The sequence below is a fragment of the Urocampus carinirostris genome, chromosome 5, assembly GCF_059441175.1.
Source record: "Urocampus carinirostris isolate Australia breed hairy pipefish chromosome 5, RoL_Ucar_1.0, whole genome shotgun sequence".
NCBI classification, from domain to species: domain Eukaryota; kingdom Metazoa; phylum Chordata; class Actinopteri; order Syngnathiformes; family Syngnathidae; genus Urocampus; species Urocampus carinirostris.
In genome coordinates, this window is record NC_142353.1 from 33,304,274 (window position 1) to 33,321,428 (window position 17,155).

The following is a 17,155-nucleotide window of genomic DNA, read 5'->3' on the forward strand; positions in this document are numbered from 1 at the left end:
GGTAATAACATGATAATAACATAGTAACGACATACAGTAATAACTTGTGATTTTATAAAAACGTATAAAACTGGTAAAAAGTTAATCTGTAACAAAAAAGGAGCTGTGAGCTTCAAAAATGTTTGTGACTGTTAAGTCTGGTTTCATAAGAACGATATTCCTTGTATATTAAAAAAAGCTCTACAGTTCAGTTTTTCGACTTGGCAACTGTTGATACAATAAGGATTCTATTTTGTCATAGTGAAAGAGACTCTTTAATTATAATTTCTAACGGCAGGAGAAGAAAGAAACTGTCATGTGTTTTGTGACAGGAAAACTACTCACTTAGCTCTTTGTTAAAAACATGCCTATGAATTAAGATGCTTGGATCACAATTTATGTTTTTTTAGGGAATCAAAAACAAGAGTTTCTTGTTTTGTTTTTTCCAATCGGCCTCCCTTCTGAGAAAAAGCAAACATCGCCTGTATTTATTCTTGGTTATTCTTATTGCAGAGTGGCTTCAGCTTTTGATGAAAGCGCCTGGCCAGCACTCACCAGGTGAGTGGTCAATAATTACAGGGGCGACCAGAGGTGGGTGATTATTATGCATTGGTACGGCGCTCTTGGTTCTGCTCCGAGCAATACATTTCACACTTCATCGTGTCGTCTGAAAAGTATTTCACACCTCTTGCACTCGTTGAGGCAGACGTGCAAGCGCAGGTTGATGGGGTTTACCTGTGGTTAGTCAGTGGTGTAAAATAGGTGAAACTAGGGCAGACGTGGCCTCGGCACCGTCGGTCGTCCTGAAAGCTAGCGAGTTGATGCGATGCACATTTCATTTACGGTGACAAGGGGTTGCATGAGGCTAACGGTCTTTGGAATACTGAAATTAAAATGTCAAATCCTACCTAATGTGTTAGGTAAACAATAGACACGGTAGCACTCGACACCGTGGTATTAGGACATATTGAAAGTGTGGAATAAGATGTTTATCCCTTCTGAGGGTCTCATAGAGCTTTTTAATGGCCTAATACAAGCTCTTTTTAGAGGACCTCCAAAGACAAATTTCTCCAGTACCAGTAAAAAAAAGAACTCCGGTATGAATAATGTATTTTGCAGTTCCACAAACATATCTGCGATTAACATTTGCGATTTCTAACATTGCGTGTGCATTTATTTTTACATGATTATTTTTATCTTTCAGTAATTAGTGAATATATTTGTGGATCTGAACAAACGTGTAAATATTTTCGTGACAAATCTCTCCCCATAAAGGTAAAATAACGATAATATGTAGCTTATATTTTCAGTTGCAGGAAGCTTTTACCATTATAATTTTCCACTGGGAAACACTACTCTAATTTTTGCATAGCCCATAATAAATTTCCATAATTGATACATACCCCTTGCAATAATACACATTTGATTAGGTGTAGTGACCTGTAGGGGGCGGTTACGCTTCATAGGACATCCCGTACAAACTAATACCAGCTGCTGTTAATCAAGGTAACAAATGCAATAGCAAAGTGAAGCCAACAGTGAGCAGTGTCGGTGTCATTTTTAAGCAAACTTGTTGTGAAGCATGGCAACAGTTTCAAGAATTTACAAGCACTTCACCCAAAATGTAAGCACCATTAAATACTTAAAAATACAACATAAAAATTCAAGCGTTTCAAGTACCCGTGCAAACCCTGTCCTCTTTATGGCATTTTCCCCACTATACGACATCAACAACAAATTATTTTGCATGTCCAAAAACTTCATATTAAAAGCTGATCTCCAATTGGTTTGCATCACGGCATCATATAAATGTCTAAATGCTATTGGAAGAACTACCTCCCATTGTACCGTTCTCTTCATTAAGTTCAGTACCTCATGTGCTTCGTGAAGACTTTGTAAGTCAGCAGGGACAATGCTTTTTTTTTTATTATTTGTACTTTGTTTATTTGCTATAAGACCCAAGACTTGCGGTGATGCTAAATGGAGAAGCAAAAAACGTGATAACCCTGGAAATGAAGCTTGCGGTTAACAAGAAATACAAAAGAGGCACATACATCGTTACCCTTGTTAAGTTGCATTTCCGTAACCAATCAACAAACAAGAAAATTATTAAGAATAAGAAGTTTTAATCCACCCACTTGTCCGCCTCTGCATCCACCCACTACCGAACTGTACCAGTTATGTCACGTAACACTTAAGGCAAATAACGTGTCATTTTTCCTTTATGTGTAAATGTATTCATAATCTTATTTAACCGCATACAGAAGAAGTACTTATTTTAATGTTTTTATCTGGGGCACTGGGGTTTGGCGCTAATTACCGTATGTTTCTAACCCCCACTATACAGCAATTTCACTTTGCGATCCCCACATCAGAACGAATTAATGTCGTATCTCGGGGTATTAATGTACATACGTTTTCATCCAAACTTTTAAAGGTTTTGATTTTGTTGAGGAATTTTGTAAAAGCCAAGTCATTATACCCCGGGCTTAATAATGGTCTTTTATATAAGATTATTTATTATTGACTATCTATACTTTTAGCTAATTTTTTTTTCCTTTTTGTTCGCCTTTAAAACCTTTCATGATGTGTTTATATGCTTTTATAGTAAAGTTCCACGTCTGATTTCGAGTTGAACAACGTACACTACGTTGTAATCAATAACAATAAAGACTATTCTACGGTTTTCAATCAATGTTCTGTGAGTTTTCTACAACTCCCGCTGTTTTATTTCAGGTACACAGACGTCTCGGAAATTGTGAATGAAAACTAAATCTGTGTTCAATGTCATTGATTAGACGTGGCACTCAAGGATAAACATGTGATAAAAGTCTTTAAAGACAAAAGGGCTAACATGGTAAAATAGAGTAAAGGGATGAATAAGCAAATATTTACTAAGTGGTGTTTGTATTAAGTACATCAATACAAAAGTGCAATCAAAAATAGTGAAATTAGCAGCAACATATTTCCAAAATAAGAGTGGAGGAATAAAATGTGAATTTATGGCTGTTGTCCACAATTGCACTCTGACTTGCGGTGTTCAGTCCAAAGTGTACCCTAAAATGTGGTTACTGCTCATCTCTGGCCCCCTCACAATAAGTGACCACTGTGTTTTCTCTCACCTGTGATACTGAGCTTGGAGAAACTGGAATTCCTCTTTGATCCGATCACAGGATTCGGAAACGGTGAACTTGAAAGGCTGTCCGGGCTGGGGTGGGACCTCAAACCGAAGCCAGAGAACCATAGGAGAAAATAGATAGAGAGAAGAGGACAAACTGAGACAACTGAGGTTCCACTGTCACGACCACAATGGGCCTCTGTCACTCACTCTGCTTAGAGCTTCACCCAGCCTCCTTCATCATGTCTCCCTTTAGCCACATACACAGACACAAAGCTCTTGTCAATGGACGCAATTGTCGGTGCCGGCGCGCAATGGCACGGAAACTCGATCCAAAGTGATTACGCATCAGGCGCGTGGCTCCAAATACCCTCCGACTGTTTTCTTGTTGATAACACGGCAACTGCTTTCATACCTGTCAACCTTAGCCAATTGCTAACCTTATTAATGATTGCAATTCCACTTATTAAGCGATAATAAACCTGCAGCACCTATCTACTCACAGCGAGAATGACTGTGTAGAAGAAAACTAAGATCATTAGTCTAAACAAGTTTATTTACCAAGTAAACAACGCAAACTATTCTTCCGGCATCTTTTTTAGTTCTTTATCACGGAAATTCAACAAAATTCTACTGCAAAATGAGATTACTACAAAAATCTTACAACTGAAATATCACAAAAATGCAAACACTGTTGTTAGGGTCAGGTATGCCTCCTTCCAACAGAGGGCGCTAAACAGGCAGAGAACTGGGCACTGGGCACAGTTATTTCTAATAACCACACACCTTTGCCAAATTATTCCGACCCTTTTAAACGACATCTTGGACAGCACGTGTTTATTTTATGTCTGGTTTTGTGTTTGTACATTTTGTTGGTAGTTTAGTGGCCCCTTGTCTATTTGTTACTTTATTCCTTGCATTTTTATTTATTTCTGGTTTGGTCATTGTTTCCGGTTTGTAAATTGGCAGGTTTGATTTTTTTTGAACATTTTGTTTTCTAGCCACTTGTTTGTTACTTTGTTCCTGGTTTTGTAATCATATTCCATCCTTATTTCAAGCCTCCCTACTTCTGTATGCTTCCCCTTTCTTGGGTCCACCTGCAAAAAGCGTAACAGCAGTAATACTATGGCAGAAATACATATTACTGCAGAAGTACTACAATACTTCAAAAATCTAATATCGAAATACTGCAAGAATCCCACAAGAATATGCTAACGTCTACATTATTATTGATTGAGATCCACCTGATTAAGTGATAATAAACCTTACAAACACAATGCGGCAACTATTTACTCACAGCTAGACGGACTATATAGAATAAAGACAAAGATCATTTGTGTAAACAAGTTTATATATCAAGTTAACAATTCTTGCAACATCTTTCTTAGTACTCTTCCTATTTGCGGTGAATTTAGTGTTGCTTATATTAGATGTAGCGGTATTTACTTTATTCATCCATTTTAACTTGCTTTTCATTGTGCTTCCAAGACACCAAAGTTGAAAACATGGCAGTGTTAGGAGTCCAGTCCTCATTGTTCGAAAGTTGTGTTCTTTTTTTCCTATAGTCCATCCTTTTTCCCATTAGTCCTTGAATTGGGTCTCCGGTATTCTCATTCGAAATGTCAAATATTTCCTCGTCAGTGCACATCCACTGCTCCCAGGAGGGGACCTCTTGTTTATACCGTTGTCTTGGGCGGCATTAGCTCAGGAGGTAGAGCACTCGTTTTGGGAGCAAGAGATCGCAGGTTCGATTCCCGGCTCCTCCGTGTTATATGTCGAAGTGTCCTTGGGCAAGACACTGAATCCCTAATGCCCCCAATAAGCAGGTCAGCGCCTTGCATGGCATTGGTGTGTGAATGTGTGTGTGAATGGGTAAGTGTGAAGCACATTGTAAAGCGCTTTGGGAGTTCTTCATTGACTTGAAAAGCGCTATATAAATGCGTACCATTCACCATTTGTTATCACTTTTAGCTTGCTGTCAATATAACTTTTAACAGGTTCTCATCCTTTTTCTGTAATATCTATTATCTTGAATTCCCCTTAAATGTTTTGAGCAACCCATATCCAACAATTTTCTTTAAACTTCTCACAGTAATTTCTTACTATTTGACAAGCCAAAATATATGCATGAGGTCTATCTCTCCACATGATCTTTATTTAATATGGTTGCCAAAACAACGTAGAATTGCATTTGATTTCAATTCACCGTACAAAAAGTGTGAAATTTGGAAATAGCTCCAAACGAGTAAAATACATACCTGTCAAGCTGTACGTTTTTGCCGTACAAAGTACGTTTATTTTGCATTTTAAGACGTGTACGACGTACAAGAAAATCTGTACGGAAAAACGCAAATTTGTCAATTATGGGTACCATCCGGTATACACCGACTATCACGAAACGGCTAATCATTTAAGTCAAACCAGTTCACCGCGGTAGCCTCTATCTCGGTATTGTTTTTTTTTCGTTGCAAACGAAGCGAGCGGTTTGATGCTACTGTACGCATGCGTCTGCCGCCTCGGATTTCATGTGGTAGTTATGTAGTGAAAGGAAGTCCATCTCTTTTTAGAGAACCGGCTTTCTCGGCTCAACTCATTAAAGCGAGCCGGCTCTCAAACGACTCACTTTCTTTGATGCATAATATTACAAATTATGATGTTGCATAAAGAAGTTAAGAAAAAAAGGAAGTATAAAAGGATAAAATGAAAAAAGACAGGTTTGTGGTGATCCCTTTAATCAGTTTATTACCAACAATAATTTGATGCAGAAAATGAATTCATAATTTGAATAAGAATATGTATTATTCTACTTATGTATGTTTTCCTTCTACAGTGAACGTCCAAGCAACTTCATTTTTGAACTTTTTTTTACAATAAACCTCATTCATGTCGAGCAACTCAGTATCTCACAACAAAATGTTAATTAACAATATATATGACATAACGAAACACATGTACAATATAACATATAAAACTACATAAATAAACACGTTTGGAAAAAAATATGGTGTAAAATTATTTTGTATTTTGTAAGGGAAAATACAACATTTTGTAAGGGAATGGAGCCGTGGAGCTTGACAGGTATGCAAATAAGATGGAAAGGTCTATTTAGACAGGTTTTCTACTCACCGGATGCCTTGCCGGAGGATACATCTTGCTCAAGTCTCGAATCATTAAAAAGGCATTTACAAGTCCCACCTCAGCAGAAAAAAAATAGAAAGAAGCGTGGTTCGCTTCCTTACGTGAGAAAAGTCTGTCAGTGAGTTAAAAGCCGGTCAACCTAAAAGGACCATCTTCCAACCAGTCTGTCAGGCGAAATAGTTAACAATAAAGAAGAAGTCAGGTGCGTCGAAACGATATTCCCCCGTACAGAAGCTCGCCGAATTCCCTCTAATCGTGTTTTTCCGCCATGTCGCGACCCCTCTTGTCCTCAGGCTCCCGCTGTGGTGGCAAGTGCTTAATTTCCTACTTTCGTTCCCCGGGTTGACGCGCGCATCCCGGCGGCAGCGGTGACCACCTCTCGCTCCCCCAAACACAACCGCATTTTAGAATCAGCCAGTCACATCCAAGTGCAATTACGCGTCTGGCACGTTGAAGGAGCGTCGGGATGTGTAGTTTAATCTGCCCCCATTTGCTTGTTTAAATCCTCCGTGATGAACTACAACTACCGTGTTCGCTTGACTTGTGAGGGCCCGGAGGGGAGGAGGCTATTAACTCTGACCAATGACGAGCGGGAGAATCCAGCCCGCGCGAGCGCAACCTGTCAATTACTTTTGTGTTGTCCAATCATCACCCGGAACCCACGTGGGGCTCGAATGTTGGTAGTGATGAAAATTCTGTATTTGAAGAAGCGGTTATTTCGGCTCGGCTCACTGAAAAAAAGCCAGTTCTTTCGGCTCTTGAACGATTCTTTATATTTTTAATGATATATTACCAATAATAATGATACATTAGGCCTGAGCGAGAGAGAGAGAGAGAGAGAGAGAGAGAGAGAGAGAGAGAGAGAGAGAGAGAGAGACAAAAGTAGAGAGGAGAGAAAGGTAGATACAAAGAGAATTATAGAAAGATAGAAAGGTATAAAACGATAAAATGGAAGAAAGAAAAGTGAGAGAAAATAGAGAGAGAGAAAGAGAGAGAGATAGATTGAGAAAGATAGAGGGAAAGAGAAAGAGAAAAAAGAGAGAAAGACATAAACGTATAGATATATATCTATCTTTTAGGTAGAGAAAGAGTAGAAAGCTAGAGAGAGAGACACACACAGCGAGAGAAAGAGAGAGAGAGAGAGAGAGTGACAGAGAGAGAGAGAGAGGGAAAAGGAGAGAGAGAGAATAGAGAGAAAGATAGAGATGTATAAATAGATATCTATTTTTCTGACACAGAGTGAAACGATAAATATATATCTTTCTGACACATACAGAGGGAGAGAGAGCAAAGCCAGAGAAAGAAAATAGAGAAAGAATAGAAAGAAAGAGGGAGAGAGATAGAAAATAATTTATAGAGAGCATCGAGAAAGGAGTATAGGAAGGGGAAGAGAGTGAGGGGAGCAGGAATAGAGATAAAGGGAGGGAAAGGGAGACCGATAAAGAGAAAGAGTGAAAGAAAGATAGAGAGAAAGACAGAAAGAGATAAGAAGAAAGATATAAAGAGAGAAAGAAATGAAATGAAATGAAATGATGTGCATTTATATAGCGCTTTTCAAGTCAATAACTTCCCAAAGCGCTTAACAATGTGCTCCACATTTCCCAATAGCGGCCTTGCAGCCATGTAAGGCGCTAACCTGCTTATTGGGGGTATTAGGGGTTCAGTGTCTTACCCAAGGACACGTCGACATGTAACACGGACGAGCCTGGATTCGAACTGGGATCCCTTGATCCCAAGACGAGCGCCCTACCTCCTGATCTACTGCCGCCCCAGATACATATATATTTACAGAGAGTGAGACAATAAGAGAAAGAGAGAGAGAAAGAGAATGATAGAGGGATAGAGAAAGACAGAGAAAAATAGATTAGAGAGAAAGAGAGCAAGAATGAAAAAAAGAGGTAAAGCGACGAAGGAAGATAGAGAAATATTTAGAGAAAGAGAAAGGGAGGGGGAAATAGAGAAAGATAGAGTGAGTGAGAGAAAGAGAGGAAAAAAAGAGAGAGGGGGGTAGAGAAGGAAAGAGAGAGTGATTCGAAGGTACCCACCTCCTTGTTAATATAGAGTCTGTCGTTTACTCCAAAGAGCCGGCTCTTAGAGCCGTTTTGCTCACGAACGACCCATCACTAAAGGCTGGTGCTAAACGGCATAGTTTTGTATAACTATGCTCAGATTTATGTGTGTTTTATTTTATCTCATCATCCCAGGCTGTTTGTTTCTGCTGTTTATTTATGAAGACATTAAAATAGTCTTGCGTGATTACCGCGTTTTTACATTTTACAAGCGCGCAATTAAATTGTCACTGAGCTTTACAGGTACGCCTTTCAGCTTGTATTGCTTATAAATAATTAAAGCTTGGAGGTGCATTGGCGTGAACACAATCTGAATTATCACCGCTACAAAAAAAAAGGCCAGTAAAGTGTTTAGAAGTCCACGGGACATTTTGGCTAAGTCTGAAACCTAAATTGGGTCAAAATGACTTGCTATATTACACATTTATTACACAACTAAACATGTTTCAGTCATCGTGATTTATCGATTATAGGGAATGAAGGCGAAAGAAATTCTGATGTCTCGCCACGTGACCAGACGGAGTATTCGGACTTTGAAAAAAGAGAGCTGGACACAAGCAATGCACTTGAGGACATTTAATTAAAAGTTTCAAAAGTAAGATAAAATCCAAGTGCACTCAGGACCAGTCGATGGAAAGCCCCTTCCCACCTATGGCCAGGAGTGCGCTTCCACCAAAAGGCAAAAAAGTATGGTTCGGCCCCTCTGTTGCAGGAGAAAGGCGTGGATTATAAGAAACGTAAAACAAACCTCTAACTGGCTCTCCTGGGAACTCACATTACAAGATAAAACAAAAGATCTCAATGAAAAAGAGACTTTTGTTAAACCTTTGTTATTTTAAAGGTTGTATGATAAAATAAGGATGGAAGACCATTGCTAGGAAAGCACTGATATGAAAGGATACAGCAAGTAAATACTTAATTCAAATATGTGGATGAACATAAGTGCATTTCTAACAACTAAATGAGTAATGTTATCATAGAAGTATTGCTGTGATGATTGAATAATAAACTTAATATAGCTGGAAAACTCATCTTAAAGTGACAACATACTCAGTAACCTATTTAATCATCTAACAGGACTAGATTTTCTTTCTCACTCCGTCCCCCACAATGACTGTCACATTGGACTTTTTACATGTTTTCTTTCACTTTAAATCTGTGTGATGAGTACACATTTGACAAAGAGATTGTTAGGATCACTTCTTTGACTACCTCTTGTTAGTTGTTTAGTACCCACTTGTTTTTTGGGTACCTTGACCTTGATTTTGATAATAAATACAATCCTTGTTCCTAGCACCCCTGCCTGCCGTTCCTGCCTACCCCACTTGGGTCCATCTACCATTAAATTATAATAGAATGACCCAACCATCAAAGGACCGAGAGGGGTGCTCTCATGTGCCTGTCCTGGTGGCATTTTGTTTCTGTCCTGGCGACGAAGAAAGACCCCACTCGGTCGTGCCTGGCTTCTGTCCTGGCGGCAACAAGAAAGCCTCCTCGGTCGTGCCTGGCTTCTGTCCTGGCAGAAAGGAGAAAGCCCCCTCGGTCGCGCCTGGCTCCTGTCCTGGGGGCGAGGAGAAATCCCCTTTGGTCGAGCCTGGCCCCTGCTCTGGTGACAAGGAGAGAGTCCCCTCGGCCGCGCCTGGCTCCTGTCCTGGCAGCGAGGAGAAAGCCCGCTCGGCTGTGCCAGGCCGCTGTCCTGGCGGCGAGGAGAAAGGCCTCTTGGTTGCACCCAGGTCCTGTCTCGGAGCCAAAGGGCAAGGACTTTCAGCTTCCATTGCTGCAGTCGATGTGAAAATGTTTTTGTTTGTTTGTTTGTTAGGTTTTTGTTTGAGTTTTTTTAGGATCTGACACACCTTTTTGACCAGAGGGACCCGACCGAGGTTTGAACGGGGCACAGGTGTGTTCAATAACCATTCACCTACACCCAGTTATCCTGCACTCATCAAAAAGGACATTTTGATTCTCACCGGTTGGTTGGGTCATTGTCAGTTAGTTTATCTATCATCCTCTGTCACTCCATTCCATTCCATTCCACTCTATTCCACCATCACGCCAGATTCATTTATTTTTGGGTGCTGCGTTACTTTGATCCTTGCATTTTCTATTTCCAGTTTCAATTTTTGTTTCTAGTTTGTCAAGTTTGGTATTTGTTTCTGTTTTTTTTTTTGTTTTGGGCATTTTGTGAGGAGTTTAGCGTCCACTCGTTTGTTTTTAAGCACCTTTGCCTCCAGTTCCTGCTCTCCCCACAAGGGTCCATCATCCACAACCAAAACTTAACAGGGACAATCCCAAAAAGTGGATGATGAGAAAAAGTGGACTGGCGACCGACTATTGGAACGAGTAGTCCATAGTCTTAAGTCTTCGTATTCCTAGAAAAATTGGATAAAAAAATCTAAAACCAGTTAGACACAGTGCACGATCAGTAAAGACATAAATCCGTAACAGATTGGAATTTCTTTGCTTCTTGAGAGTTTTTTACAGTCCTCTCCTGTTCTCCTTGCAAATTTAAACTTATCAATGAGTCCCTGTAAGGTTCGGTATTCTGCTACCATGATCCCAGAATACCACGCCGGACAGGTTTTGTGTGATACGTTTGCTTATCATCATGGGAGTGTCGAAGATTACACAAATCAAATCGGGTCACGTCGAACATGTGGTTTTTTGTGGTAACAGTAAAAATTTTCATGATTACTGATGTGACGCACCTGTGCCCACTCATTTGGCACCAACCGCCGCAGGTTCTGATTGTCTCCCTGTCACTATTTGAACCCAGTCCTGTCAATCCCCTGTTTTCAGTCCGTCTGAGAACCTCTGTGTATGCGAGGTTAGCTTTTTTCAACCCTGACTCCCACCTGTCCCGTTTTTTGCTCCCGTTTGTCTCTGGCTACGACCTGTTTTGATCTCGACCACGTCTGCTTTCCCGTTCCGGCTTACAACCCATTTTTGATCCCTACTATGTCTACTCTCCCGTCCTGGCTTACGACTCGTTTCCGATCCTGACCACGTTTTTGCTCTATCTCAATAAACTTTTGAGAAATGTTACGCGATTTGGTCCTGTTTCTGTTCTGGACCTGACAAAAAATGACTATTCAAGAGATGAGTATCGATATTGATCTGATAAAATATGGAATCAAACATTTCTATATATTACCCTTAGTCCTATTATGCTAAATACAGAAGAAATGAGAGTGTTTTAGGTAGGGTTTTAAAACTAAAAATGCATCTTCATTGAAATGGCCTTAGAGTGCCTTATCGTCCTCTGTGAGCATGCAAAGGAAAAGTAGAGGAGCGCAAAGGGAATTAATTTGATAGTTGTTGATATGGACTTGGCTTTTTTGATGGAATAGACACTTTGGAGCCCCTTGTTGTTAAACGTGTGCATGCATCATACAGACTATGAGTGAAGAAGAAAATGGGGGGCAGGGGGGTGATGTGACAGCCATTGTGTGTGAGAGAAAAAAACACACCGAACAGAGGCTGTGTGATACGTTTTACTTATCCTGATAGGAGCGGCGAAAATGAAATACGGTACAAAATCAGGTCGCGCCTGACATGTATGTATTCTGCCTATAGTTTCCTTTGGCATTTAAGAACATGCGAGAAATGAAACACCTCTCACTGTTTGTGGTCTGCTGAAAAAGAGCAATGTGTTTATTTGTCTGGGATTTGTTGTGCTGATAAGAAGCAGTCATAGCCTGACCAAAGGCATAGTTATAGTCCCCCCTCTCCTTTTTACCACCACGTACACATATCCACACTGACACTCATATCCAGTATGCTAGCGTCTCAAAAACCTCCTGTGCAATCTCCTGTGCATCAGCTGCCAAATGAAGTTCCTCCTTAGAACCCCCCCCCCTTCCAAAAAAAAAAAAAAAACAGGCCAGGCTGTCAAATCGTCAGACGCTCGGTGGCCGGCGGCTCTTGTGTTGAAGCCAATAATCCGGCGTCGGGGCTCCGAGCGCGCCGAGAACCGTGATTGACAGGGCTCGATATGAGGCCCTCGCCTCACTTGACATTTGGGTTTCATAAGGTCTGGAACAAAAGGCAGGGGCAAAATAATCAGAGACGGGCACAGGCAAATAAATCTGTTTATTCCTCCTCACCTAACACCCCCCATCCCATTTTCACCACCCACATCGTGACACGACCGCTAGAGAGGATGGAGGGAGGGCACGATATTACCTTTTTTCGGAGCCTTAGTGGATTCACGCGCCACAACAGCGGGTCACTTTAGACCTCGTGCTTACCCGAGATATTAGTTTGTATGTGCGCTCGGGTAGGAATGTGTATTTGGACAGTGTGTGTTTGGGTTTTTGTATGAAACGACAGAAAAGGATGCAGGGGGTGGAGGGACGTGCTTGTTTTGAAGAGCGGACCACATATTGGCACCAGGGCTGCAACGATTAGTCGACCTTGTCGTCCAAAATCGATAATAGAAATATATTTCATTGTTGACAATGGTCACCGGACGGGTTTTTCCCAACAGAAAGAAGCATCTCCACATGACTATAGTCTCTGCTGAGAGTTACGCATATGCAAAATCTCGAGCGGTAGCACAAACATACAGAAATGCCGACATCAGAACTAAGCATACCACAATTTCTAAGTTTTGGGAGCATTTTAGCTAGTATAAGACTAATAAGGGCGGCAAGGCGGCTGGGTGGTTCGCGCACAGTCTGGAGGTTCAGGATTCAAGTCCAGCTACCGCAGCCCCCCCATGTGGGGTTTGCATTTTCTCCCCGTGCTTGCGTGGATTTCCTCTTACATTCCAAAAACATGCATGTCAGGTGAATTGGCCGGTCAAAATTGTCCCTAGGTGTCATGATTATTGATGTGACTCAGCTGTGGCTGCTCCTTTGGCGCCAACTGCCTCGGACTCTGATTGGCTCCCGATTAGTATTTGTATCCACTCCTGTCCTTTTGTCAGTCCGTCTGCAAACCTCAGTTAACACTAAGCAAGTTTTTTTCAACCCTGACTCCTACCTGTCTCGTTTTTTTGCTCCCATCTATTCCCCGGCTTTGACCCGTTTTTTTATCCTGACCACGTCTATTCTCCCGTCCCGGTTTTTGACCTCTTTTTGTCCCCGACCACGGGTCCAGCTTACGACTCGCTTACGACCCCGACCACGTTTTTGCTTTCTTGTCCCGGCTACTGACCCATTTTTTCCTTCCCCGGCAACCAGTTCAGGGTGTCCCCTGCCCACTGACCGAAGATAGCTGGGATGATCTCCAACACCCTGCGACCCTACTGAGGATAAGCGGTGCAGACAATGGATGGATGGATGACCAATAAGAGGCACTAAATAATACACACTGTCTCATTAAATGTTTAAGTATTTTTTTATACTGGAATGGCATGTCTAATGTTGTTGTAAACAATGCTATTGATAACAATAAAGACAATTCTACCGATTCATTTAACACGTGTAATGAAAAAAGTTGATTTGATTTCCTATAGGTAAATGATACACACTGTACCTTTAGACCGTACCTTTAGACTGTGAAAAGTAAGCCGCGTCATCGCGAGGATTCAGTACAGGGGTGCTCATTTTATAGATTGGGATCTACTGGTGGATTACAGAGGTAGCACTGGTAGATCATTACATTGTATTTGTTGAAAAACGCTGTCATCTCGTGGTCAAATGCAGCATGTGAGCGTGAACGTCAACGTTGCTCATGCTGCAGTAACAGAATGGAGAACTCCAAATGTTGTCAATGAAAGGTGTTATTACAATTCGAAATGTTTTCAAAATTGTATTAGTTTTTTACCTATGATCGATAAGTATTGAAAGATTAAAGGTTCGAAGGAAATGTCATATTTTAATTTCCATTTAGGTATCGTAAAATGGCAATGGGGTTTAGCAAAATGTCTTACAAATAAATAAAGAGAAAATATTGTTAATTAATGTATTACTTATCTAAAAGGTAGTGTATGTCACTTCAAAAATATTACACGTGGAAGCCATCTTTTGGCTGAAATCATTATTGCAGCTCCTTTTGATGAGCGCGTAAGGATGTGAAATTCTTAGATGAGCTCAAATAAACTCATCTTTGTCTATCTTTTTGAAGGTTCAGGTTAGATTTGAAACAGTCCTTTTCTTACTTTCACCATTTTCATCCTGCAATTAAAAAAAGACCACGTGCGTGATAATACTCTGCTCTTTAATCTCCATTTTTGGAGGTGGGAAGATCATTTGGACTGCTGAAAAAGTGTGAGTAGCCCCCGTTTATTATTTTCCAAATCAGTAAAGATTCGAAAAATGGCTTTGTGTGCATCCCGTCGAAGCATTTGTCAACATCTGAAAACAATATGTAAGCTCTTTCAGTTGATTCTGGGGGTTGCTGATGTTGGGTTTGAGGTCGGCGAGGTTCTCGTGGCGTGTTTACCATAGGACCAGCTTGCCATCGCACTATTCTCTCGGTACATGCAGTGATAATACATAACCTGTCCATCATGCGTTCTGTGTGTGTGTGTTGCTAGCACCTCATCATACTTCAGTAAGCACTAACCGGTGGCCCGTGTTCTCAAATCTCCTGTCCTTACTGCAGGCTGCATCTAAATCCTCCATTGTGGCCCCCTTAACACGTCATTAATCCCCAGCGGTCGTCCCCTTTTGAACGGGGGCGTACGCGTGAAGGGATAACCAGACACGGAGACGGCGGGGCGAAGGTAGGATTAACCTGCCGCCGTGTGCCGTGAAAGTGGCAGTGTGTATGTGTGAGCTTGTGTGTGCAACATCTAAGGAGAAGATCAATCACAGAGACGACCCAGGTGAAGAATCAGCATCTGGAGATTAGTGTTTCCACTTCTTTAAATGTAGTCGACCATGTTCTATGACCACTCTCTTTGTTTAAAACACTCAACTTTATTAAAACAAAAGTCATATTTTTCTTCTTCCGTGTGTTTGTCTCATTCTGAGTAGCCAGGAGGTAGTTTTTTTTTTTTAAATAAAAGCTGAAAGATGAGCACTTCCTTCGAAGGTTTTATTACAGAACATTCTGGGCACACATGAGCGACTGAACAATTGCTGTAAGAATTCAAAGACTGAGATCATTTTCAACATTTTTATCCAAAAAGGGCAGACCATACACTGATTGTAAAGGTTAAACATTAAACCAGGGGTCTCAAACTTTTTTTATCTGGGGGCCGCCGGAGCCAGAGTCTGGGTGAGGTTGGACGAGATCAGGTATTCTGCAAAAAAGTTAAAAAATTCCACTCTTTTCAAATATATTTTCCTGCACAAAATAAGATCTAAAAAAAAAAAAACATTGATACTAAATATTATAATAATAATAATAATTCCAATCTGTATATGAATCCAAAATCAGCTAAGGCTGCAGGGACATGTCTATTATTTATTGTCTCCAAAGACAAAGTAAAGATGGCATTCATTAAAAAAAAAAGAATACAGATTTTTATAATTTGCAAAAATAAATGATGATGTAGATGTCATTTTTTTCAAATACTCGTAAAGCGAGAAATCTCTATTTATTTTACATAAGATGAGCCTTATCTAGAGGGAGATGACATATTGTCTGCCATCTTGCTGCTACAGGTAAGCAAAAATAAACGGGCTGGGCAAAAAAATAAAGGAAAAAAGTGCTTTATGGTAACTTTGAGTCTCTGTAGTTTCCAATCTTACTCGAGATTATTAGCACTAGTTTTCTGTTGCATGACAGAATACTACAGAATCTAGGGGTCAAATAATACACACTGTGTCTTTAATTTTTCTATTAAGGCGGGGGGCTCAAACTTTCATCCAAAGGGCCACAAATGGTTTGAGACCCCTGCATTTAACATTAAAGAAATTCAAAGAGAATTACTTTGTCTTTTTGGTTTTTTTTTCGATCCGGGTTGTCGATGCAATGAGTAAAACAAGCGCTACAGTTGAGCAGTTCTGTTGTTTTTATTAAAATTAAACAGATTTAAAAATCAGAATATTCTGGGCTAGTGAGTACAGAACAATGTTTTGATGATTTTAACAGTATGCTTTCAACTGGCTGACAATCATTAATTTACCAAAGGCGGAACACGGCAGGCTATGATAGAAAAAGAAACATGAGTCAGTGGAAAATTCTCCATACCCCAGTTTGTCATGTCCTGCATGTTCTCCCCATCCCTGCATGGGTTTCCACTGGGTATTCTCGTCTCCTCACAAATTCCAAAAACATGCATGTCCAAATTGTCCCTAGGTGTGCACTCTGTGTGTCCTGCGACTGGCTGGCAACCGGTTCAAGGTGTCCCCTGCCCACTGCTCGAAGATAGCTGGGATGGGCTCCAGCACTCCCGTGACCCTACTGAGGATAAGCGGTGCACAAAAGGAATGAATGGATGCATATATACCAAAATTCCCAGTATCACTAATCCTTAGTGCGTTTTATGCACAAATAATTCAAGCATTCAAGGGGTTAAGCAACTTTTTGCCTCGAAATTTTCTCCTTTACAAAAAGTCCTTTGTCTGGGTCACCTCACGGCAGCATGCAGGCAGACTTTTTCCCCGTTCTGTCTCGTCTTCCATCTAAAAGCCTAATCAGGCACTCGGCAGGGCCCTGGCCGCTAACCAGGACTAATTCTGCCTCCCGCCGGCTGGCGAGGCACGCCGGGGCCGCCATGATTGGCTGTTTAGCGCCGGGGGGTACACCTTGATTGTCTGCTTAGCATATTTTCCTGCCTTATTCTTACGTTTCACACACGGAGGAGAAAAAGAGGAGAGGCGGGCGAAAGAGGAGGCGAACATATAAGCTGCCTTTGCGTCCAATTTCCCCGAGCGGCCCTCTGTTCTTCACGCTCGTAAGGCGGCGAGGATGTCAACCAGACGGGCAGAGGCGAGCTAATTAGCGGTTAGCCGTG

General features: G+C 41.0%; 1 protein-coding gene across 3 annotated transcripts in view; it reads right to left on the reverse strand.

The window, feature by feature from the left end:
• LOC148366077 (transducin-like enhancer protein 4) overlaps positions 1–6,620 on the reverse strand; it is a 57,884-nt gene extending 51,264 nt beyond the window's left edge. For all 3 annotated transcript variants that reach the window (XM_088336481.1, XM_088336480.1, XM_088336479.1), the window contains exons 1-2: positions 6,224–6,620; positions 3,102–3,187 (exon numbers count right to left, since the gene is read on the reverse strand). In XM_088336481.1, coding sequence (XP_088192607.1) covers positions 3,102–3,187; positions 6,224–6,268 — 131 coding nt within the window. In that variant the 5' untranslated portion in view covers positions 6,269–6,620. The remainder of the gene's footprint in view (positions 1–3,101; positions 3,188–6,223) is intronic.
• Between the last annotated feature and the right edge of the window lie 10,535 nt (positions 6,621–17,155).